The 24,074-nt window shown below is 51.7% G+C and overlaps 1 protein-coding gene across 2 annotated transcripts; it reads left to right on the top strand.

Moving 5' to 3' along the window:
- The first annotated feature begins 2,336 nt into the window (after window positions 1-2,336).
- On the top strand, window positions 2,337-16,815 carry LOC127390092 (LON peptidase N-terminal domain and RING finger protein 3-like). 2 transcript variants are annotated; one of them, XM_051631263.1, is made up of 12 exons: window positions 2,337-2,815; window positions 6,553-6,671; window positions 7,128-7,250; window positions 7,844-7,975; window positions 8,701-8,842; window positions 9,621-9,714; window positions 11,360-11,474; window positions 12,113-12,234; window positions 12,453-12,611; window positions 13,461-13,623; window positions 13,715-13,861; window positions 14,999-16,815. In XM_051631263.1, the coding sequence occupies exons 1-12, from the start codon at window positions 2,425-2,427 to the stop codon at window positions 15,194-15,196; spliced, it is 1,905 nt and encodes a 634-aa protein (XP_051487223.1). In that variant the 5' UTR covers window positions 2,337-2,424; the 3' UTR covers window positions 15,197-16,815. The 2 variants fall into 2 exon arrangements, with proteins under 2 accessions (XP_051487223.1, XP_051487225.1); XM_051631265.1 differs by lacking the exon at window positions 7,128-7,250.
- The last annotated feature ends 7,259 nt before the right edge of the window (window positions 16,816-24,074 follow it).

The following is a 24,074-nucleotide window of genomic DNA, read 5'->3' as shown; positions in this document are numbered from 1 at the left end:
AACAAACATAGCCCGTGTGAAATCCCTGATCCCCATACTGGGCTGTCAACAGTCTGGACCACATTAGTGGGGCTGTACTTGAGCCAAAGCACAAGCACGTGTGGCTGGGAGCCAGAGGAGGAGCTGGTTTCCCCTGCAGCAACACCTGGAGCTCCTCACCCTGTACTGACCCTGGGCTGTTTCCCACATTTCAAGCTAAAAAAAAAAAATAATAAAATAAATCTTGTTGAGCTTTGCAAATATTTGCTAAATACAGTGTGATCTGTTCTGCATTATGCAAACCCCAAAGTCCTCATCTGGCCAGCAGAATGGTTAGCATTAAGCATCTAAAGCTTTGGTTTTTCCTTTTTTTTTTTTTTTCCCCCAGTTATGTACTGAGTCAGCAGAAACACAGCAGTGACAAGAGAAAGCATTTGGAGTTCAGAACCAGCTCAGCTCTGCATGGAATGAAGAAAACAAATGGTTCTTGTGCTGGCTCTAATGAAGCCTGGTTTCCAACGGGCTCGTGTGTCGCGGCTGATTGATTTTTAACTGCATTATGCAAAGGCAGCGGCAGGTCCTTGCTGCTTAGGAGGCGCTGGAGAGTCCACACACGTGAGAATGGTTGTGGAGTGAATCAGGAGGTGAGGAAAAGAATGAGGTAGGTCCCAGAGAACAGCCCAATGTCTCCCAGAAATGCTGGCTGGGGAGATGAAAAATACTTCTTCACTGATGCTGGCTGCTGGGATGGAGGGCTGCAACTCCCAAGACACACAAACAGGTTGTGGGAGCAAACTTCAAGAACATCACTGCAAAGTTGGCCACAGTAGCTAACATCACCCCTGTTTCACAGCTCAGGAGCTACGAGTATGTCCTCTGTGAGGGGTAATTGGAGGTATGACTGGTGAAAACTCCCTGGTGGCAATCCTTTGTTTTAGTAAATAGCCTAAATACAATAATACAAGAGACTAATCCTGCAGATGAGAAACTTAGAAAATGCTCCTGGGGTGACTGCTGTCTGTAACGCCACGTTCAGGAGGTGTTTGGGGCTGTGGTGCTAAACAGGACCTGACATTTCTCCATTTTAAAGGGATCACCTAAAAAGATAACGGAGCCATCAGTGATGGCCACATTCCAAGCCCACATTAAATACTTAGCTGTTGAACTTTTAAGACCACTCATGAGTTGTTTAATGTAGTCACAACAGATTTTGAAACAAAACCTGCTCCTCAGCCCAGACCTCCACCAGCCACTCCCTTGGTGGCACATGGGTTTCACCAGCACTAACATCTTACTGGTGATCTCCCTCCCTGAGCATCCCTTCCAGTGTCTGCCTGGGTTCAGACTGTTTTTCGGGACACACAGGAGAGCCCTCAGGGAATGTGCATCATCCTTACATAAAGTCTGATTGCAGAGTTGCCAGATATCAGCTGTTTTTCCCAGCACCTGCTATGCAAGAGCTGCCAGCCCATTGCCATATGGCTGTGTGGCAGGAGGCTGCACGTCCCTTGGGACACTGCCCATCCTGGGGGTACGAGAGCTCGGAAGGGAGTCGTTCCCATACAGAGTCTGAACTTGTTGATTTCTGGCTAAGTAGAGCCTCTGAGTGAGATGCAGTTTCCCACCTACAGCGGAGGGATAACCCTTTCTCCCAAAACATCCTGTCTGCGTGCTGGAGTCTGCAACTTGGTGTGCTCCAGCCTCACTAGCCTGGCTGCTCTAGAGCACCACAACACCCTGCACCCCTGCTCTGCTCTCGAGAGCCTCAGCTGGCTTAGGCACCCTGCGCCCCGGGCTGCTCCCAAGCACCTCCGCTATCCTGTACCTCAGCCGCTCCGGAGCATCCCCCCCCGCCCCGTGTCCCCCGGGCCTCGAGCTCCAGCCCTTTTTCCGCAGCACTCCAGAGACCCTGGGCAGCCCGTACCTCGGGACGGCTCCAAAGTGCCCCGGTCCCACTCCGGGACACCCCAAAACACCCCCCAGCACTTTGCACCTTGGCGCTTCTTTCGAGTGCCCCAGATCCCCCCGGGGTCTCTGCACCCCAGCCGGTCCGGAGACCTCTCCAGCACACCCCGCACTCTGCACTGCGGCTGCTCCGGAGCCCCTCAACATCCCCACGCCCCCTCCGGCACCGGAACGTCCCCGCACCCCTTGCCCGGGTACCCCCGGTCCCGCCGGCTCCGTTACGAAACGCGGGCGGGGCGGCGGGCAATGGCGGCTCTGGCAGCTCCGCTCCCGGCGCCGGAGGGGCTCGGGGGTCCCGCCCCGTGGGCCGTGCCGGCAGCCGGAGCTCTTGGCCGGGCCGGGCGGGGCGGGAGTCCCGGAGAGGATGGGCTGAGCGGGGCGGGGCGGAGCGGGACAATGCGCGGGGCCCCGGCGGCGGGCGGGCGGTGCGGGCAGCTCCGGCCGTAGGGGCAGCTCCTCTCGGTCGCTGCAACTGCTGCCATGAGCCGCTGCTGCCCCAGCCCGCCCTCCGCACCCCGGGGGGGCAGCCCCGCCCGGCAGCCCCTCGGCCCTGGGAGCGGGGCCTTGGACATGCTGCGCTGCCCCTCCTGCCTCCTCCTCCTTTGGGAGCCGGTGACCGTGTCCTGCGGTCACACTTTCTGCAAGTCGTGCCTGGGGGTGGCCGTGCCCTCCCGCTGCCCCCTGTGCCAGGAGAGGCTGACGCTGCTGGGCGTCGGGGCGGCGAGGTGCAACGTGGTGCTCTGCGGCCTCCTGGAGAAATGCGTGGAGCGGAAGAGCCGGCTGGCCTGGCTGGTGGCCCGTGTCCGGGACTGTCTCAGCCATGGGGATGCTCGGGAAGCGCTGAGGATAGCTCAGAAAGGGATCGAGCTGGGTAAGGACCACCGGGCCCGAGGGGCTGGCGGGGCGGGCTGGGGTGCGGGTGCTGGGTGCGAGGGGCAGCCCCACAGCTGAGCTGGGGATGCACGGGCTGTGCTGCTGGAGCAGGCGGGTACCGATGTGGGTCACATTGTCCCAGCGCTGCAGTGCCCTCCGAGCCTGCACGGTCCAGAGCTGGGAGACCTGGGAAGCTGGAAGTGTTGGAAAGACAGGTGGGGATGGGGAGCAGTGATCCAGCTGTTGGGTAATTGTCCCGTGTCTGCAGGTGTCCCAGGGTGATGAGGGGGATGGGTGGCTGGGCAAGCCCCGATGCTCATCCCAGCTTCCAGGGCTGGAGGGAGGGCAGGGTGCAGAGCCCATGCTTCTGATGTTACCAAGTGGCCAGAGAGGACAGAGCCACAAACTGCCTCTTGCGTTTTGCCACCAGCAATATTTCAGGGTCAGAGGAAGAGCTCTGCCCAGGGGTAGCCATTATGTAAAGCGATTGGGACTTTTCCAGTCTGGAGCAGACACAACCTCCCCCCAGAGCCTGGCAAGGACACAGCTGTGGCTGAGCTACTGTGCCAGCCCTACAGCACAGGGCAGGGTGTGTTGTATGTTCCTCAGCCCCCTTCTGCAACTGGCTCTGGAGAGACATTTGTCTGCAGGGTGAGGATCAGGCACAGAGGGGCTGATCTGCTTTAATGTGTGGCTGTAAGGGGATTACTTGGAGAGTCATGCTTAAATAAAAGGAATTATATAATGTGTCTGAAGCAGGGCACGGAGGTGGTGGAGGCAGAAGGTCCGTTCTCCACTGGCGTTCCTATGACAGCAGTCACCTCTCCTACTGCTGTGCAGACACTTATTTATCGTCTGCTGTGAGACAAGTGCCAGAGGTTCAGGGTATTACTGGAACCAAAGGGCTGAGCAGGGCAGCCGATCCTGGTCTTGGCAGAAGACCAGCAGAAAGCAGGTCCCTTTATGCAACCTCCCAAGGTGTCTGTCTCACATCCTGTGCACTTGTTCTTCAACACAAATGCACGTGCTGCTAGTACTCTTTTCCTTATTACCCTCGTACTCTTTTCCTTATTGTCAGGCTTTGTCTGATTGGGATGTATGACTATGTGTCTCTTTTAAAAAGCCTCTGTAAGTAGAAAGAGGAAATGTTGCAAGCTCTGTCCTTGGTCTTCCCTGTGCTTTCAGTTCCCCAAAGGATATGGGAAGTCCATCTTAGGGCAATGAAGAAATTGCAATCACAGCTGCAGCTCCCATAAACCTGTACTTGCTGCTGCTGCTCAGGCTCAGCCGTGTAGGTGGTTCTTTCAGGATATGTTTTCCAACTCCTGCAGGCTGCTTCTTAGCCGCTCTCCTTAGCTTTCAAGCATAACCACTGCTGCATGTTCAACCCACAAGAATGGCTATTTTGTGTGGTTCAGTGTCACACGATGGGCTAATTTGCAGTACCCCACTCAGCCCAGCCTGCAGAACAACTCTCTTTGCTTGGGGGAAAAGAAATTGTCAACTTTTAGTCTTTTGTTTTTCTAAGTGAAAAAAACCAGACTGCTCTGTAACGCGTAACACAGGAGGCCTCCCAGCGTGCCAGGAGAGCTATCAGTCACTCACTCATCAGCTGTCAGGCTGCCAGCTGGCTTATGTCCCTGATGTCTAATGATATCATCGATCAAAAATAGCTGCAGCAGAAGAGAAATGTAGAATTCATAGCCCCATTCTTGTTTCCATCAAATCAGTTGCTTTATTGCCAGGCTGTGCCAATGATCGTGTGGTTTGCCCGCATGGAAAACTTTGTACCCATTTGTTCATCTCTCCCTGTTGTTGGGGGCTGGAGTATTCCATCTCTGGATGTGTGCTCGTGGGATGGGGTACCAAGCAGCAAGTTTCCACATTTCCTAACTTGAGCCCCAAGGTCCTGACTAATGTTGTAAATGAAAATAAGCTTTGAGGGACCATATATTGCTCTGCTGCACAACTTAGCATGGCCAGTGCAGGAGCAGCTGGGACTGGGCTCCCTGCTGTCCTCCAGGTTATGGTGGCACCTTGAGCCTCAGGTGGAGAACAAGGTCTCCCTGTGCTCCATGCTGGACATGGGGACAAAAGGAGGCGATAGCCATGGCAGAGTGTCCTCCTCCATGATAAGATGTGGTGGGTGCCTGGGCATGGTGGCAATGGAGACAGGCAGGGGTGTGAGCAGATGCTGGCTTCCTGTGCCTTGCTGTCACCGGGCTACTAGTCCAGATCTGCTGTTTGCTGGCAGAGGTGCATCAGTGCTATGTTTGAACCAGGGCAGGAGGAAAGGCTGCTGGAGTTGAGATCATGGGAGACATTATCAGCAGCAAAGTCTCCCGATGGTCACACATCACCTGCTGGCCAGCTCCCTGGACCAAGCTCATCCCAGAGGGAACTGCTGGCGCTTCAGCAGGTTGATGTTGCCAGTCCTCCTTTGCCACAGTATATGCAGCAACAGTGCCTGCAAATGCTGCCTAATTTATGAAGGTTGGCCTCTGAGCCAGCATCGTGCAGGGCCAGCCCATGTACTATCCATGCTGGCCTTTCTATCATCACACAGGGAGTTGGGAGCCAGGAGGGACCTGTGTGACACTGGAGGTGTCAGAGGAGCCAGGGAGCAGTGGATCTCTAACTCCAGCCCTCAGCAGCTGTCTGGTGATACTCTGGGCAGGGACACAGGGCTGTGAGCACAGACCTGCTGCCTTAGCTGGAGCACAGGATGTAGGTCACCTCCATGGCAAGCTGTGATATAACGGGGTGGGTCTCGGAATCTCTGCAGTTCAAACCCACAAACATTACCACACCTGGTTACTCCATGAGTGTGGGCTTTTGGGGTGATTCTTGCTTGTACTCACTGGCATCCCCCACTCCGATTTTCCTGCTGGCATTGCTGGTTGAAAGGAAGGGTCTTTATGGAGTCTCTCTGAGACAGGAGAGAAGAGGGTCTCACTGCCTGTTATTTAGGAGCAGCATGTGAGGCACCCAGCACTGTGACACTTGGGGTGATGCATCCTGCATCACCTGCAGGAGCTGTGTCTCCCCCACCACTGAGATCTCATCACTGATATCTCACTGACAAGGAATTGGGTGCCTGGTTCCCTTCCTCCGTTTGGGGAAATCTCAGCCTTTTTCATACTTAGAAACCCCAAGCCACATAGTGGGGGCAGATCCTTGCACTCCCAGCTCAGTCTCCCCTCTGCCATGGGAGAGTGGTGGCAGCCAGGTGGGTCCAGGAGGCTCCCTGGCATTTTGGGATCAAAGATCTTTGCAGCTGCAGGCTTGTTTGATAATGAGTTATTGTGGCTCTGCTGGGTGAATTGCATTGCAGAGCCTCCCATGGCAACAGCCTCCATGGATAGTGCATAAATGGTACAGCTTTTTTTGCTGCATCCCAAAAGGATGGATGAAAGCCCAGTGAGACTGAGCCAGTAAGTGCTGGAGCTGAGCCCCAAGACAGTGATGGGGCCCCTTGGCTGAAGGTATTTGGGGGTAGATGGGTAACAATCAAGGGAAGAACCACAAAGAATTTAGGACTAGGTATTTAGGGAAAATAACTTCCTTGCAGAGTGTCTCAAAGGCAAGTGACTCCTGCTGAAGAGGAGCGCAGGAGCTGGCTGTGCTCAGTGCGAGACAGAGGTGTAAGGGCTGTCCCACCATGGTGGCATCTCCCTGGCTTCAGTCTCACCACGCATGGACTCATCGCTCAAGTGACAACATTTCCCTTTCCAGCCCCAGATGCCAACTCCCTGCGGCTGTGCCGGGCAGAGGCGTTCGTGGTGCTGGGGCAGCACCAGCGGGCATTGGAGGACCTGGACGCCGTATGCAGGGCTGAGCCTGGAGAGCATGAGGTGAGCAGAGGGGAGGCTGCAGAAGCTGGTTGCACTTAGACCCAAATCTTGCTGTATGGGAGCAGTTCCTCCCTCTCCTGAGTTCTCCCAGCCATTGGATTAATCCTGCTCCAAAGCATACTCGGCAAACCCATTAGGTTGCAAATCCAGGCTGCAAGCTCCGCGTTGTGCTGATGGGAGAGGTCCAGCACCATGTCTATGCTTTGCTGGATGTGCAGGGCGTGAGGGCACGTGGCTGTGCTGGTGTGCAGGATCACAGCTGAGCACTCAGGGAGGTGTTGGACAGAGGCTGAGCTACCCCAGGAGAAATCAGCCCTGGGAGCTTGCTCACTGGCATGGGATGGGAGCACGCAGGAGGCTGGAGGGAGATCACCTTGGGGCTCACATGGGAGCTGAAGGGGCTTATGCTCAGCTGGTCACTGTCTCATAGTCACCACAGGTTTTTCTGCTCTGCAGGGTTTCTTCAGGAAGGGGAGGGTGCTTCTGGAGATGGGACAGAGAGCTGAAGCCCTGCTGGCATGGGAACACTGCCTGACACTCAGTCCCCATTTCCATCCTGCTCGGAGAGAGATGGAGAAGGTGTGTGGGCTGTACTGTGGTAGCATCCTGTGCCTTCGCATCACATGGGGAGGTGCTTTTGTCATCTGAAGGACTCATGTCCATCCCATTTGTGCTGCTCTGGCCAGCAATAGGATCAAGTGAAGTTGGGTCCTGGTCCAAGAGCCTTCCCATTGCTCTAATGCAGGTTTACCCATGAAGGAAACTCTCCTTCCTAAGTCTGTGTCTTCAGATCTCAGATTTTGCAGAGTTTAAATCCTTACATGGCATGAGGAGGGCCTTGAGGCAGCATCGGTGGTCACCCAAAGCAAAGCAGCCAGCTGAAAGCTGGCTAGTCAGTGTCTTTTCTGCAGACGGTTTCAGGTCAGCACCCACCCATGTACCAAAGTCATTGTCACCAGTGGGGCCTTTGGCGGTATCCCAAGCATGGGGACTTCATGCCATGAATGAGCACTTGTCCTCTGGGAAGGAAAGGACAGGGGAATGGTGAACAACCTTGTGCCCTCCACAGCTCATCCCCTTCTTGCTCTTTGGGGAATGAGGGAGCCTGGCAGCCCATCCACGTCCCTGCTTCCATCTCTCAGCACCCATTGAGCCCCACTTTCTCCTTGCAGATCCTCACACGAGAGGATACTCCTCAGCCATGCATGGCTGCTGCACTCCTGGATGATGCTGATGGGGGCTTGGCTGGTTCCCAAGTCAATGGAAGGAGCCCGGTGCTCTCTTCGTCTTCTGCACAAGCTCAGGTGAGAGAGCCTACAACAATCTGGGTCTGCAATGGGACTTAATGATCCTCTGGGACATACCAAATGGACATTCTCCAGTGATGGGAAAGGAGGTGTGATACGAGGAGGCTGTGCAGGACCATGGCCACAAAATGTGGTTGCATGCTGGGATGAGAAGCTACGGTTAGTGGAGACAGAAAAGATGCCATTGGAGCTGATGCTGTGGAGATGGGAGAAAGAGAGGAGGCTCTTTCTGCCTTTGTTCCTCTCCCAGTTTTATTCTGCAATATTTTTGGTTAGATTTTAGATTCTCATTGTTTTTAAAATACCCAAGTCACATCACATTCAGCAAAAAAAGAGAAGTCAGTTTTAATGGTTTTTTTCATCCAAAAACCACATTTAAGGACAGTTCAGACCTAGCAGCTATTAAGGAAAGCTTCTCTTTTGCTCTTTGCCATTTAGAGATGAATTTGACAGGTTTGGAAAGAGGGGAAAATCAGAGACAATGGGCTCAGATACACCCAAATACCAGGTGGTACATCTGGACAGAGTAAACCCATGTTTTAACTGTGAGATGAGCAGGGATGTCTGTGAGGGCCATGCTCTCCTGCTGTCCCTCATATGCAAGATGTTCATGTACACCAGCACACTGGAAAAACTGGGTGCCATCAGGCTAGGTGGGGTGGGTGGCAGTGTATTCAAAGAGGAAGAGGTTTTGGGCTTGATTTTGTCTTTGCTGTGTCTAGGACCAGAAGGGAGAACCTTTGGATAGCAGAGAGGATGCTGGCTCTGATCAGGACCAGGGGACAGCCACCCTTTCCCAGCTGGAGCGATGGCAGGAACCGGAACTGGGGACTTTGGCAGAGAGGCAGGGCCGGAGTTTGGCAGGTGAGTGTTGTCAGAAGTATCAAAATCTCATCTCAAGCTAAATAATTGTTTAAAATCTATTTTGACACTAAAAAGAGTGTTGGTGCTGAGTGCCAGCTCAGTGAGCAGAGATCCCAGGGGCACCTGATGGGGCAGCTCAGGCTGGCACATCTGCTGCTTGCGAGGAGGATCTGATGTTCCTGTGTTGAGCTGCTGAACATAAACCAAACCTTTAGGTGTCACTTTATGAAAACTTCTTGCCAAAGACAGACATCCCTTGTTCACTTTGTGGAGCCAGGGAAAGGCTTCCTTGGGTTTCTGTGGGATTTTGATGAGAACTTAAATTCCCTTGTGAGGGACACAGCATGCCATGCCTTGGGGCAAGTGGCACCTCCATGGGCATTAACTTGCCATCAGTGTCCAGCAAGATGGCTTCCATGTATGTGAGTTTTGCATAAAGCAGTAATAATGCCTTGTGGCAGGTCTCCAGAGACCTCCATCTGGGAGCTTCTTAGGCCACTTGGCTTCCCAGTGCCTCATTTCCTGTGCCTGCAAAAGGAGGTAGGGAGATAACCACCTTCCTCTGCCACGTACCATGAGAGCCATTGGTGGAATAACTATGGATGAACGTGGATGTGTTAATAGGGAGTTTTATGTCACATTTCATAGCAGTTTTGTTTTAACCTTCAAAGCACTTTGTGTAGCAATTACCTACTTACACCTCAGAACAAAGTCAGAAAGCAAGGATTAATGTTCAGCATTGAAATGGAAGTTCTCCTTCTTTCACCTTTGCCACTAGGTAATGCAGAGGAAACGGAGGCAGCAGAGTGTACCCAGACATGCCTTGAGGAGCTGCTGAGCCTATCTGACTTGGAGTGCTCCCTCTGCATACGGTGAGTTCTCTGGCAGGAGAGCTTTTAGGATGAATTAGCACCTGCTGGGTGATCTTACCTAGTGTGGATCTTTCTTCACATCTTAATAGCAAACTCAGTTCCCAGTACTGCTGAAACATAGGTTTCAGTAGAGATAAGAGGGGAGGACAGGGGCATGCTTTGCCCTGCCAGGTGGTGAGAGCTTGGATCACCCTGTCTCAGGCCGCAGCATCGTTAGATCTGTATCACTTGCATCAGAGCCAAGGTGGGGCTCTTCAGGGGGGTCAAGGACTGAAAGTGGTGGTTTCCCTTTGTAGCTGCAGGCTGGAACAGGAAGGTGTTGCCCCAGGGAGATACCATCAACAACAGGGATATTGCACACCCAGAGGGGAGCATTTCCAAGCTCTGTGCCTAGAGATGGAAGAGGGGAGATGGAAGAGAGGACGAGGTAAAGCTCTCTGCCAACGCAGGTCTGGGGAAGGGCTGGGTGCTGCCACAGGGCATGCTGAAACCAGGCTGTTATTCTGGCATGTGTCAGGACCTTGAGCAGTTGTGCAAGCAGCTGCTGGCAGAGAGCTGAGCATTGCACCACCAGATCTGCAAGACGGTCAAGGTCTCCTGTGCAGTGACTTTTCCCAGGTCTGGCCATGGCACAGGGGAAGGACACAGGGGAGAGAGAGATCAAGGCTGTATCTGGTCTGAATTAGGTCTGGTGAATCTATCTGGTGAATTTAGGTATTTTCTGAGAGCAGAGAAACATAATGTTTAGGAGTACTTGGGGCTCAGTGCTGAGCAGGACTTTCCTGAGTCCATTTCATTTCTGATCCTGGAGCCTCCTGTGAGCAACCCAAGCATTTGCTGCCAGCTCTGCCCTTGAAGCAGGGGAGAAGGAGGCACTTTTCTGTCTGCCTTTTGGGCTACACATTTCTGTGGATGTCTGGGGAACCACAACCCTGCCAGGACTGAGAAGTGCCATGTGTGTACTGATGGGGTCTGTGCAGGGACAGGGAGCAGTTCTAAGGCCTTGGACTGTTCTCATCTACATCATTGTGCAAGTCTGACAGTCTGAGCCCTGGCTTCTAATTAAAAGAATAAGCCAGTTAGGAACCTTTGCATTTAATTACCAGGAGTTAAGAGCAAATCTTAGCCAATTCAGCACTAGAGAAGGTGAATTGCATAGCCATGGGCTGCCAAGGATTGGAAGACACAGCCTGAAATAGGTTTCTGTGCATCGCATCTCTGCAGCATCACTGTCTTCAGTGCAAAAGGTGGGTGGAAGCAGCAGATTTCTCTTGAAATGGTAGGAGAGGACATGGGAAAAGTCTTGTTCCTGCTGTTCCTGGAAGCAAAATCTCTTGCTCACAGCAAGGTGATTCAAGAAAGATGGGGAAAGCCAGAAGCTCCACCCGTGGCTTTGCCTGTCCTGTTCTACTCAACCTTTGCAGCACCAGCCTGGCCCTCTACAAGTCCTTGAGTGCTTTGGGGGACCCTCCTGTCATGGGGCTGACACCAGCCAGGTTTTCCAAGCTAGGTTGCTGAGCCAGGCCTGGAGAATGACACCTTTGAGGACACCCAGCCCTGTGAACAAGTCTCTCTTTGCTGGGCTTCCCTGTGCTCCTTCCCCCGTGTTTCTCTTTGCAGTCCATTGACTTTGGTCCCTTTGCAGGATGTTCTTCGAGCCGGTAACGACGCCATGTGGACACACCTTCTGCAAGGAGTGCCTCGAACGCTGCCTGGACCATCGGCCCAACTGCCCCCTCTGCAAACAGAGCCTGAGAGAGGTGAGGGCACACATCCCGTGGGAGAGAGCCCCATGGAGAGCCAGGATTGGCTCCAGCTGGAGGCAGCAGGCCCAGGGCTGGGTGGGAAGGTGCGATGCCCTTCTGTTAGCAGCTCCCTGGCACAGCAGTGTCAGCTCCACTCGCATGGGAAAGACTAGACAGTTGATAATTAAGACCAAGAGATTCATTTCCACAAGATGCCACAGTGTTTTAGGGAGATTGTAAACAGGACTGAGAGGTAGAGAGAGAGAAGAAAGAAGAGAATGCTAATTACTTTAAAAAATGGAAATGGATGGAAGAATGCTAGCCTGGAGATTTGATTTAATCTTTAATGAAAAAGGATTCGGATGAGACAGTCAGGGAAATTAGGTTGTCATACAAGGACTGCATCACTGTCAGAGGCAGAACGCTGCACTGGATGGGTCCTGGGTTTGAGCCATGTCTGGAGGTCTCAGTGGAGCTGACATCCCATCCTACTGGATGTCTCAACATTCCCCCATAGGATTTATCCCTGACTTCCTCTGATCTAAAATTACCCTCAGCTCCAATGAAAGTGAGTGTGATTCAGAGCCTGGCAGGGCCTCAGGGCTCCCCTCCCTGCTCTTCTCTGACCTATTTCTGGGTCTAATTTCTTTTAGTACCTGAAGGCTGGAAGCTACAGTCCCACCATGCTGCTGCAGGACATCATGCTGGCCACCTTCCCCTCACAGCTGGCCGAGCGCCGGGAGCTGCACCAGGCTGAGATGGCAGAGCTCTCCAAGTAAGCAGGGACCTGCTCCAGTGTGTCTGGGGTGTGTGTGTGTGTGTGTGCATGCATGAGGGCTGGATGAGCCAACTGGAAACTTCGGTATTGCTCTACACTGGAGCATCACTTCTTGGGGTAAGAGACATTTGGTTTGGGTGAGCAGGTAGTGCAGAGCCCTTGGGATGGGATTTGCTCTAGGAGGTTTCATAGTGGCCTTTTCTCCTGTCCCTCAGCCTGACCAAGAACATCCCCATCTTCGTATGCACGATGTCCTTCCCAGGCATTGCCTGCCCTCTGCACGTCTTCGAGCCTCGCTACCGCCTCATGATCCGGCGCTGCCAGGAGACGGGCACGAGGAGGTTCGGCATGTGTGTGTATGAGAACGGGAAGAGGTGAGCTCCTGGGCCGGGCAGCTTCCCTCTGCCATGGCTGATTTGCCCCTCTCTGCCTCATCCCCAAATGTCTAAAATCCTGAGTAGTTTGGAGGAACAAGGTGGAGTTTCCTGTCCCACAGCACGCCACAGATACAATCAGCAGAGAATTGGTGTGTTCACCACACCAGCCAGGCAAGGAGTGGGGCCAGGGCTGGAGCTGGGCAGAGCCAGCAGTGGCTGTTAAATGACAGGCTGGGAACAGCTTCTGGCTCAGGACATCTCTGAGCTGCATGGTTCCCTGGCTGGTTCCTCCAGCTCCTTAGCCAGCACTTTAAAATTGCTATTTTGCATACTTTGTCCTTAACAAGCTCCAAGAGGACAGTAGGCTAAATGGGCTTTTGTTTGATGCAGTGTTGCAGTGTGGCCATACTTGTGTTCCCAGTGGCACCTCCAGGTCTTGGGTGGGCTCAGTCTCCAGGCTCCTAACCCAAGTACTCTGTACTTAAACGCTTGTATTTAGATAAAAGTACCCTCCCCTTCCTCCAGTCCTGTTCAAGTGCAATGAGATTTTCTGGGCTTTGGGAAGATGTCTCTGCAAGGGATGGTGTCTTCAGGAACACTGGACATCAGGACAGTAAGAGGACCCAAGCAGCTTTTGGATAAGGCAATCCAAGGGAGTGCAGGCAGTGTGCTGGCTATTCCCTGCCCTCTTAGCAGCAAGTGATAATTCAACAGAGTTGAATGAATCTCCCAGCCATCTTGTTCATGGGCTTTTTCCTCCTTGGAGATGTTGTCTTCAGGAGAAGCAGCTCTCCCTCCACTGGTATCCCAGCTCAGCCTCACTTTTCTCCCCCTGGCTCCCTCCAGTTTTGCTGACTATGGCTGCATGCTGGAGATTCGGCAGATCGAGCTGCTGGCGGACGGGAGGTCCTTGGTGGACACCATCGGCAGGCGGCGGTTCCGGGTGCTGAGCCGGGGACACAGAGACGGCTACAACACTGCTGACATCGAGTACCTGGAGGACAGGAAGGTGAGGACAGAGCCAGGGCAAAAGGCCCTGCTGTGGTGGGACAGAGCCTTCCCATGGAAACCTTCTGTGTGTTCCTCTTCCATCCATGCAGGTGGCTGGGGAGGAGCTGCAGGAGCTGCAATGCCTGCATGAAAGCACCTACCGCTTGGCTCAGCGGTTCTGTGAGCACAGGGACCTGGCCTCCAGGCACACCTTGATGCAGCATGGACCACTGCCAGAGAAGGAAGAGGACATTCAGGTAATGCCCCAAGGGAAGGGATGCACTAAATAGAGAAGATAGCAAAGAGCCTCTGAAGCAGTGCCATTCCCACACTGACCACCCTGCTTCCCTGCTCAGCTTCCCCCCAAGATGAGCAAAACAAACCATGTTTTTCACTCGCATTTCTGTTTATGGCATCTCTCACTCAGAGATATGGTAGGCCTTATTTCTTAGAACTCCTTAACGTTTATTTATGGTTTTAAACTGTTCTTGGAAACAGAATGCTGAATTTTAAAGCTTTCTTAGAATCTTCTCCTAAATGAGAACCAAAAACCTGACTGTCTGGATTTTAAAACACTTGGGAAAAAAAAACAAAAACAAAATAAAGCCAAACAAATGGGCAAAGAAATGAACCCCACAGCTCAGTGAGTCTGCAGTCTCCTTTCTCATTGTGTTCTTTCAAGACAGCCATAGTTGACCAGAGGAGAGGAGCTAAGAGTTTGCTTATTAAATTGCTCTTAGAAATTCGGATTCTGGGGGAAGGAAACAAAAACAACCCAAACATTTAGTTTTCACTCCTTTAATGAAGTGTTACCTGTCTAGATCATTATAAATATGCTCTTGCTGGCAAGTCCCAGGCTAAGGCTGTCCTGGCCAGTGGTTGCATCAAAACTGTGCTCAAAATTACCAAACAACTCATCCTCCTTCCATTGAATCAAGCATTTTATGTCTTTGTTTGTCTCAGGTTTTAAAAAAGCTGGTTTACAAAAGCCCTGCCCAGCAGTTGTGCCTGGCTGGCCTGCGCCTCCCCTCTTTGAGTGATGAAAAGGCAAATGCCCCAAAAGCCACTAACCATACAGGTTGGCCCGTGTTTGCAAAGAGTGTTGCCTTAAACAGAAAAATGCTTGAGATCTTTCTTTGTCTCTTTAGTATAGATTTTTCCCTGGTTACATCTGTGTCTGGAGACTCCCTGGGGACTGCTTGTCTGGAAATTAAATTAGTTTATCCAGCAATTTTGAGCCTGGACAGACAGAAGGGCTGTTCAGAAGAACACCTTAGCCAAAGCTGGCATTGCTGTCCCGTCAAGAGCCTGTTTCCCACCAGCGACGCCGCCCAAGGGCCACGTGTTCACCTTGCAGTTCCTGACATGGAGGTCTCTCCCTCTCTCCCCTTCAGGCTTCGGCAGATGGCCCGACGTGGTGCTGGTGGCTCATCTCCGTCCTGCCCCTTGACCCGTCCTACCAGATGCACCTCTTCTCCACCACCTCCCTGCGCTCCCGCCTGTCCCAGCTGCAGCGCATCCTGGCCGCCCTGCTGCAGCCGCCCCCCACCCGGCACCTGCTGCCCGAGCTCAGCCCCCAGGGCCGTGTCTGAGCCCCTCGGCCCTGCTGTGGGGGAGACCTCCACCCCCTCGGGTTTCTCTATGTCTTGCTTCATGGTTTTGTGTGTCTGCCCCTCTCGGTGGGGCTGGTGCTGTGCTGGCAGTGACACTGCACTGTCCACTCCTCTGGGAGCTGTGCCATCAGAGGTGGGGACTGGCTTGAGAAGCTGGGTTGTATGTTGGGAACCAAAGTCACTTGCTGAGCTGCTTCAGCACTAAGGAGAACTCTCCTTAGGGCAGAAGACTGAGTGCCAGGATCACCTCTTTCTGTTTGAAGGACAATGTAGGGGTTTTGGTAGATGGTTGTGCTCTGCGCAGCAGATTTTGTGCATGGGAGAGGTGGCACTGGGAGGCAGAGATCCCAAAGGCTTCCCCAGCTTTGGGAGCTGATGGCTCCGCCTCCACTTGTGAGTTTGACTAAATTTCTATTTGAACGAGAAGAAAGGTTAAATTAAAAAATCTGAAACCCATCCTGCTCGTAACCACTTCCATGGCCACATGATGAGGAGATGCTGCTCTCCAAATATACCTGGATCCAAACATCCCCTTCCCACTGTTCTGCTTGGTGCTCTCCTGTGGTTGCTGTGCCGAGCTTGCCGGCTGCTTCCCAGGCTGGAGCCATGCTGGAGGCTGCTGGCCACTTCCCTGGCTGCCAGCTCCACTGCCATGAAGTGCCATGGGAAGGGGGATTTGGCAGCATTGGTGCTTTTCCCTCCATACGGAGGCTGCTGTCCCCAGGCCTGGCTACGTTCAGGTTGCAGGTTCAGACGTGGGGACTGGAAGGAGCAGATGGTGAGGAGGAGTTAAGCCTGGAAGTGGTTTTGTGTGATTTTCCTGTGTTCAGTGTTTCTTGTGAACTTTCTGCCTCCTCAGGAGAAAATTGGGATCTGAGCTGAGGCTGGATCATTGCATTTGGGACCCAGAACAGTTCAGGATCTCTCAGAAGAGCACAAAGTGAAGTGTAAGGGAGCTGAACCCCTGGAGAGGCATGGAGGGGGCAGGACCAGTCACCAGGGCTGTGAGCTCATTGTCAGGCAAGCAAGTGCCTGGCTGCTGCTTGTCTGTAAACACAGGGAAAGACTATTCCTCTGGTCAGACCAAGCTTTCTCCTGTGGAAGTTCTGAAGGTTTGAGATTTTTGTCTCACATCCCAAGCCTGATCTTGGCAAGGGTAGGTGATAGAGGGACACCTTGCATGGTGGTGGATGGGTGAGTGAAGGTGGCAGGATGCCACTGAAGTTTGGCAAGTGCCTTTCTTTAACACATGGTCAATGTGAGCTCACCCAGGGACCCCCCCCACCCAATCCCAAGACCCTCACCTACCCCATGAGTTGCCTATTCCTCTGGTGTCAGAGCTCCCTGGGCTGCTGCAGGTCCCTCCAGCAATGGAGAGGTACAGGGGGCTGCAGGGGAGCAGTGTGGGTCTGCGCCATGTCCATGCTGGGAGAGAGCTGGGGACCAGAACCACATCTGCCCAGCTGCTTTGGGAAGGGACCTTGTGCAAATTGCTCCAGTTTGCTTGGAGCACCTTTGAGGTTTGTATTCATATCTTTGCTCTTTGAATTATTTTTTTTTTTCCTGGTCATTGAAATAAAAGACCTTTTTTTGTTGTTGTTTTGTTGCTGCTGTTTAACTTCTAGCCTCTCATAGTTGAAAATGCATGGGAGATTTGGGAATGTGTGGAGAGGTGACACCCTGGCCTTCAGACAGCAAGTTAGACACAGTGAACAGAGCCCTGCAAAGGTAGGTGGTAACAAGAGGGGGGGGAAATGAAAAAAAGGAAAGGTGGTTTTGGTTGCAGAAAGTGAGCATGTGAGACCAGGCAGGAGGGACAAGCTCCTACCCATCACTGCAGGTAAAGGCTTTGGGGAAGGATGGGGACTGGGAAACCAGTCTGATAGAGATGGTGACCAGTGTGGGGTTGCCCTGAAGGGTGTCTGTGCCTTGAATGCTGTGGAGAGCATCTGTCCCTGTCACACTTTTGCAACTGTGGGCAGAGGGCTGGGAGCAGATTTGGTTTTGGCAACTGGCATTAGGGAAGACTGGCAATCCAGGGAGACATGCATGGGCTTTAAAATGAGAGCATCTCCTTGGATGAGAGGGGCATGGTTGTCAACCATGAGCACAGGCTTGTCCTACCAGGACAGCTATCAGCTCTTCTCTCTGCCTCCCAACTTTGCCATCCAAAACCAAGGGCTAGAAGGGAACTGTCTCTGCTTCACACCCTGCCTGGGAACCTGGAACAACTGGAGAAGCGGGGGAAAGAGCTGAGATGGTGGATAAGCCTAAAGAGGTCCCATGCCTCTACCAGGCCATTAATGACTGGCTCCCTTGAATTTCTCTCCCAGGAATTCTCTACAGGAACAACCATGCCCTGGTGAAGCCCAGCTGTGTGCTGGGGCTGATGCCAGCCCTTTTGGTGGCTCTGGCAGCCCAGGCCTTGTGCCCAGATGGGTGGGTAGCCCCTTTCTGCGTGTCTGGGAGTGCGGAGCCGGCACTGGATCCTTTGCCATGTTGTCCTGCTCCCACTAGATGTCAGGAAGAGGCTGAGCGTGGGCGAGGAGGAAGGCACAGCAGAGGGGACATGTATCATCTGCTGCCAGAGCCTGGGCCCTGCTTTCCTCACCACCAGCCCCAAAACCACCCCCACTGTCAGCCCTGGACTCTGCACAGTGAGTTGGGCTGCGCTGCCCCAAGCTCTTTCAGCACAGAAGTGAAGCTGGGGACCAGTGTAGTGTCTCTTGAGGCTACCTCCTCTTTCTCAGGTGCACAGGTGAATGTTGGGTTCACAGCACAAGAGCTCCATCCTGCCCACACCACTTTGCTTTGCGTCTGCTGCTCAGGTTTGTTTCCTCTTGAGCTTTTCCATTTCCACGTGTGCTCCTCCCCTGCACATCCCAACAATAACTAATAATGATTTCCTGCCTCTATGTAAACAGTTGTTGGAGCTTTTCAAATGGATGTGTGTGTGTCCTCTACATTTTACAGGCAGGATCTGGGCCTGGGAAGAGATAACGTGCCGCCCAGGGTCACCCAACAAGGTCCCTGGTAGTTAGGCGACCACTATCCAACTCGATCCCCCTTCACAATGCATTCGGCTCTCACCTCTGGGGATGCAAGGACATATCCTGCACCTGGATTTTACATCCTTGGGCAGTTGTAAACCAGAGCGAGCACTGGCCCTGCTCTAACTACCCAAAACCCACCCTCCAACCCCGCCCCCCCCAACATCATCTCCAGCAGCACCATTTCCTCCCTTCCCCTTAGGCACCTTCAACTCAAGATGTTGGTGACAACTTCCCTCACCTAATAGTGTGGGCAAGCAATTAGCTAAAAAGGCAAGTAATTAATACAGCAGGTGTCAGGCTGCATCTCATCTTTCTTTAACAAATGGTGCATTTCCAAACTAATTAGCCCAGCCAGCACTTGAGATAGTGGAAAATCAACATGAGGTTGTTCAAGCTTAGATATTTTTCTCTAGCAAAGCCACGCTCATGCTGGAAGAGGTTAAGGTTAATGAAAATGGGAAGAAAAAGGAGAAAACCAACACCTAATTCTTCTCAATCCTTTAGCAATACCAGGTGGTGCACATAAAATATGGATTGTATTTTTCCTGCTTAAAAAAAAAAGCCATGAAGCCAGAAGTGCCATCTCTGTGATTCTAGGATGCCAGTGACCTGCAACCAGGCAGCCCTGGATTTGGGGCAGCCACATGGGGCTGTGTCCCAGCCCTCCCACACTGCCTGGTTCATGGCCAACTTTCAGCCCCCAGGGGAGCACCTGGAGGAGGAATTAACCCCACAGAATATGTGACTGTTCCCAGGTCCATGACAGCACTGCTCTGTCCAGTCCCTGGCAGGGTCCAGGTAGGACACGGCACAGTAACAGAAGAGAGGCATCACTGATGGAAACAGCTCTCTTAAGGACTATCAAGTCTTAATGACCACCAATTAGCTTCAGTCCAGATGTGTAGAGTTGTGAGAGGAGGAGCTGGGAGCTGGAAATGGGGAGATGTTTGTTGCAGGGGATGGGAATGACAGACACTGCTGTTCTGTGAGGTCACCTGCAGCTTAGGGCACCAGCACCCAACCTAAGCAAACTCACAAAGCATGTCAGCTCATGGAGAGATGGAGATTATATAAGGCCTTTATATTTATACTTATATTTATACTTATCTATCTACTTACTGGCCCTTGCCAGTATAGGATGTCTCTGCCCAAAGCCCCTCTCTCCTTCCAAGCACCTGTTGGTGATTAAGTCTCTCCCTGTTCTTTTCTGATGTCACAAAACTGTTTCAGCCCAGGCAAAGTATTTACAGGACTGATTAAACACCTAGGAAATGAGAAACTTGCTAAAAGCGCAGAACTTACATAAATACAGCATTATTGAAATAAAATGTGACTTTTAGCAAGGACAGCTCTAAGCTGTGCTATGTTTACTTTAATTGTTTCCCTCCATTAATTACAGTCTGAGAAGGAGACTTGTGCAAATTGAAATAAATTAATAGAATTTGTTTAGAGTTTTGTGTGGTTGGCTAACGGGAATTGCAATTAAGCCAGTATGCTTGGGGTATTTAATTACATTGCCTAGATCTGTTCTTCCCTTTTCAAGCATCAGGAATGTGAAAAGGCAGGAGTCAGTGCCAATTAGAAGGTAAACAGGCAGGGCAAGCAATGGTTATTTTATGTCCTTCACCTCAAGAATTTCACTCCTTGCAAGGAATAAAATAAATGCAGCCCAGCTCTGTGCAATGAAAGATAAAGGGGAGATGGTGAAGCAGAGACCAGAGTGCATCTCAGCTCTGCCCTGGCAGTGGGAACAGTGACGTGGGTGGGAGTTTAGTCTGATTCTCCAGGAAAATTAGGCTACGTGACTCAGCAGCCTTGTGTGCATTCCTGCTGGTTCCCACTGGAAGCTACCCAGTGCCACCCACATTTGACACGGGAAGAGGCTTCCAAATATATCAAGGTCCTGACAAGGTCTGTGAAAATGGGCAATGAAACAGAGAAGAGAAATGCATCTGCCTACGGGGAAGGGATGGGGATGCTCAACCTTTATCAGATACCAGAGAATCTACACCACTGCCTTTTTCCAGATACGTATTTTAGAGGAAACCTGACATATCTGGTGTTCTTCCATGAAGCAATCTGCTCCAGTCTTGTCCCAAACCAACTGGAGGAGTGGGATGCACAGGACTTTGCTCCAAGGCCTTCTAGACCCCTGGAGAAGTGCAGCCAAACTTCAGGAAGGATTTCAGCACAATGTATGGAAAAAGGCACAGTTTCCTCCCTAGAGAAAAAAAGAATTTTGGGAAGAGAAAAAAAGAAAAAAAATCACCCAAGTTTCAGTCTGGGGAACTGCACTGCCCATCCAAGGTGACTCCTCCAGGACAATACTTGCAGCACTGGCTCAGGCAGTGGGGCCAGGCAGGAGCTGAGCAGGGTGCACCAGAGCTGTGGGGTCACTCGGAGACCTGGGAAACCTGCTGTTCAGAGGCATGCCCTGGCTGTAAGGTGCTTGATTTCCCCTCTCCTGCCTTGTGGCTCATTTATGACTCCACAGGGAATTCAAATCTCACCTCCTGTTGCTTGTCTGCAAATCCCTCTCCTTTCCCTGCTACCCTGAGCCATCCTCAATCCAGAAGACTTCATGCTGTGTTCCTGTTTAGTAAAAAAAACCTCCACATCTGTCATGTACCAATAGGAGCAGATTCCCGTGGGAAGTCCCCATTGGCATTGCTGTGCAGAACAGCCCTACACCATCCTCACCTCCTCCTGCTGCTCTGAGCACTGCTGGGAGGACAAGGTTGGCAGCCTTCTCCTTGATCATAAATAGGGGGTGGACAGGAATACCAGGGATAAGCAGCATCTGGCAGGTACGTTCCCTGCAAGCAAACCTCTTCACCTGGCCATTGCCTGTGCACAGATGATATATGGAGTGGCTAGGCTGCAAAAGGATTTCTACCCAGCATATTGGCTGGATGATAAAGGAGTCTGTCTATGGTGATAATTGCACCATAAATAGCGCTGGGTTCGGCAGTGATGAGTGAGGCATTATAAACTCTCACCCTCTGGATTCCACCCACTTCCTTCCATCTTCCTGACTGCTAACAAGCTGGAAGAATAGCTCTTCAGTTTTTACCAGCCACGAGAGGTTTATTGCACTCAGATGCAGCTGGGCACCTTCCTCCCCATAAATCTTAATAGTGAAAAAGAGATTGAGGGGGGGGAAAAAACCCCACACCACCATCTAAATTGGGTGATTTCTGCAAAGCAGCAGGTAGGGCCGTGTGGTGCTGTGGCTGTCCCTCTTCATTCTCTCTGCTGCAATGACAGCTCCCTTCTGCTCCTTCCTCCAGACTTCCTCTGGCTCTTCTGGGTGCTCTCAGGCACACCTGGGGGAAACCAGTTGCGTTATCCCACTGATGGAAACTGAAAACCTGCCAGCTAGCCCCAAACACTGAAAAATGAGGAGCTCAAACTGGGGAGTGCTGCAAAAGTCAAAACTGGAAAAAACTGTAATTAGAATGAAATAGAACAGAAACTGTCTCTGACTCCTTCCTTTTAGCTTGCATAAACTACATATAATCTTATATTTCCCCTTCCTGAAGAAAAGCTGGGAAGTGGATTCAACGCTGCAGGCAGATTAACCTGCTCTTGAACTCCAAATGATGCTTTAAAAATAGGGTTTTTTTATCCTTAACCTCCTTTACATTAGGGTTTCTCACACCAAACTCAAGGCCACCTGAGCTCCGCACTCTGGGAAGTTCTGCTCATGACCAACCATGTGTCCTTCAGTGAGTGTGGTAGAAATAGAAAATGTAGCCGGACTGAATGGGTACATCTCCTCAACAAATGTTGTCCATAGGTCAGTGAATTGACTGCTTTTCCTGACGTGCAGTGCCCTATTTTGCTGCAAATAGCTGAGAACAAGACTGTTGTGCAAATCCTCTTTACTGCTCTCACAAATTCCTGGCCAAAAGTCAAGCCCCAAGGAGTCAGGCATACTGTACCCCAAATGCTGGGAAAATCCCTTTCTTGGGTCCTAGATCCCAGCTCAGACTGTGGGTTATAACATCCCGTGGCAGACAGCCCCAAGCCATGGGAAGTGCCCCACTGCTGATAGACTCACTCTGTCCTGCTCCCAGTGGGTTGGAAAAATTACTTGGTCTGTCCCCCTTTGTGTCTGCCTCTGGGAGATGACAAACTGTCCTCACCCCTCCAGCCAGGAGCTCCTTTACTTAACTGTTCCTGGCTGCACAATCAGCAGAGCAGAAAAGCCTCGGACGGTGTGGCTGGAGTGTAGTTCCACAGCAAGGGATGCAGGTGGTGTCCTTAGGCTGCTCCAGACTCCCGGCTTTGGTTGGCATGTACTGTCAGAGCTCTTCAGTGGCGGGATGCAGGTCTGGGCTGGCGGAGCATCCTCTAGTGACAGTCACCTCCGGCACCGCTGCCGGGACACAGCTCCCTGCTCTGCCTCTCCCAGGTTCCTTTGAAACTGAGACCCGTGGGGATCCTACAGGAGTTAGTTACCAGGCTGTCTGCATAAACTCCTGACCTCTCTATTATTTTTCTAGGAAAATGATTAAATTTGTTTTTTTTAGAATTTTGAAGGGCTCAGGAATGAAGAGGGGAAATGGGTCTTCTTCCCAGACACTTCAGAAAGTTTCCACAAGTAACTGTAGGAGGAGGAAGGCAAGTTTGAGATAGGAAAAGAGATGCTTCAAAAATGATTTTTAAAGGCATTGAGTAGAGTTGGGGGAAATCCATCCCCAGAGCCCAGGACCCTTCAGTGTGGTTGGATGGGGCTCCCACTGGCATGCAGGAAGGGTAGCTCTCTCCTTGCTGTGTGCATTGCAGCAAAGGCTGCTAAGAGCTTTTCAACTGCTGTACAAAGCCATAAGCTTCCCCAGATTTTCCTCTTCTGCACACACAACAAATCCAAAGGCCAAATATAGAGTACAATTTTTCTTCCTTTTTTTTTTTTTCTTCCTTTTTTTTTTTTTTACCATTCTGGACTGTTTGAAGCAAAACTATTTACCCTGACTAAGCTTTGGATTTGCAAGTTTAAAGCTTTCACAGTTCCAAGTGCACCCAAAAAGCTAAGGGAACTAGAAGGTGCACTGCAGTACATAAATAAAGTTGAGATTAATTCAAACCTGCTCCTTAATACTCCTCCATTATCTACCACTGTTATTATAGTGACCTCACCTAAGCTAACACAGGATAGAACAAAACCCTTGAAACGACAAAAGCAAAGACCACTCTTCAGCTCTGTTTTCCTCTTGGTTTTCTTTTTTCTCTCCACATTTCTGATGCTTGTCGGCAAGGGAGGGCAGAAATTTCACAGCCTTGTGGGCAGGAGGTCCCCCTTAATGAACATCACAGCTCAGGAGCAGGTAAGTTGGGGGGAGCAGTTTGTAGAGGTGTAACAACTATTTCAAAAGGCTGGAGAGCTTGAAAGCTTAGGAGCAGGGAGGGCAACACTAGGCAGAAGAGAACCAAGTGTTCCCTGCCCTGTCTGATGCAAGCAAGGTTCCTATTCTGCCAGCAGCAAAGGCTTTGGCACAACCAGCATGGCCTGGGATGTGCTGAGCACCAGATCCCCTTTAGAGGCTGTTACTGGGTTTCCTGGCAGGAGATGCAAACCGTGACTTCATAAACCAGATCCCAGCATATGTTTGGCTGGACAGAGGGAGAGGGAACGAACCAACACAGGCTTTAAAAATATAAAGAAACTGAAGAAATGGCCTGGGAGTGGAGGAAACTGTGCTGTGCATGACTCAGTGGATAGAAATGAGTCAGGGCTTTGTGAAAGAAGCTTTGGGAGAGAAAGGCTGGGGCAGAGATGAGATTAATCAAGCAGCAAGTGC

The sequence above is a fragment of the Apus apus genome, chromosome 13 (assembly GCF_020740795.1).
Source record: "Apus apus isolate bApuApu2 chromosome 13, bApuApu2.pri.cur, whole genome shotgun sequence".
NCBI lineage: Eukaryota > Metazoa > Chordata > Aves > Apodiformes > Apodidae > Apus > Apus apus.
This window is presented reverse-complemented; position numbering and strand designations above follow the sequence as displayed.

Bases quoted from the DNA above. Each gene is read 5' to 3' on its own strand.
- LOC127390092 (XM_051631263.1), top strand. From the start codon at position 2,425: ATGAGCCGCTGCTGCCCCAGCCCGCCCTCCGCACCCCGGGGGGGCAGC. The intron at 7,976-8,700 runs GTGAGAGAGCCT...TGCTGTGTCTAG, and splicing joins CGTCTTCTGCACAAGCTCAG to GACCAGAAGGGAGAACCTTT. The intron at 12,612-13,460 runs GTGAGCTCCTGG...GGCTCCCTCCAG, and splicing joins GTGTATGAGAACGGGAAGAG to TTTTGCTGACTATGGCTGCA.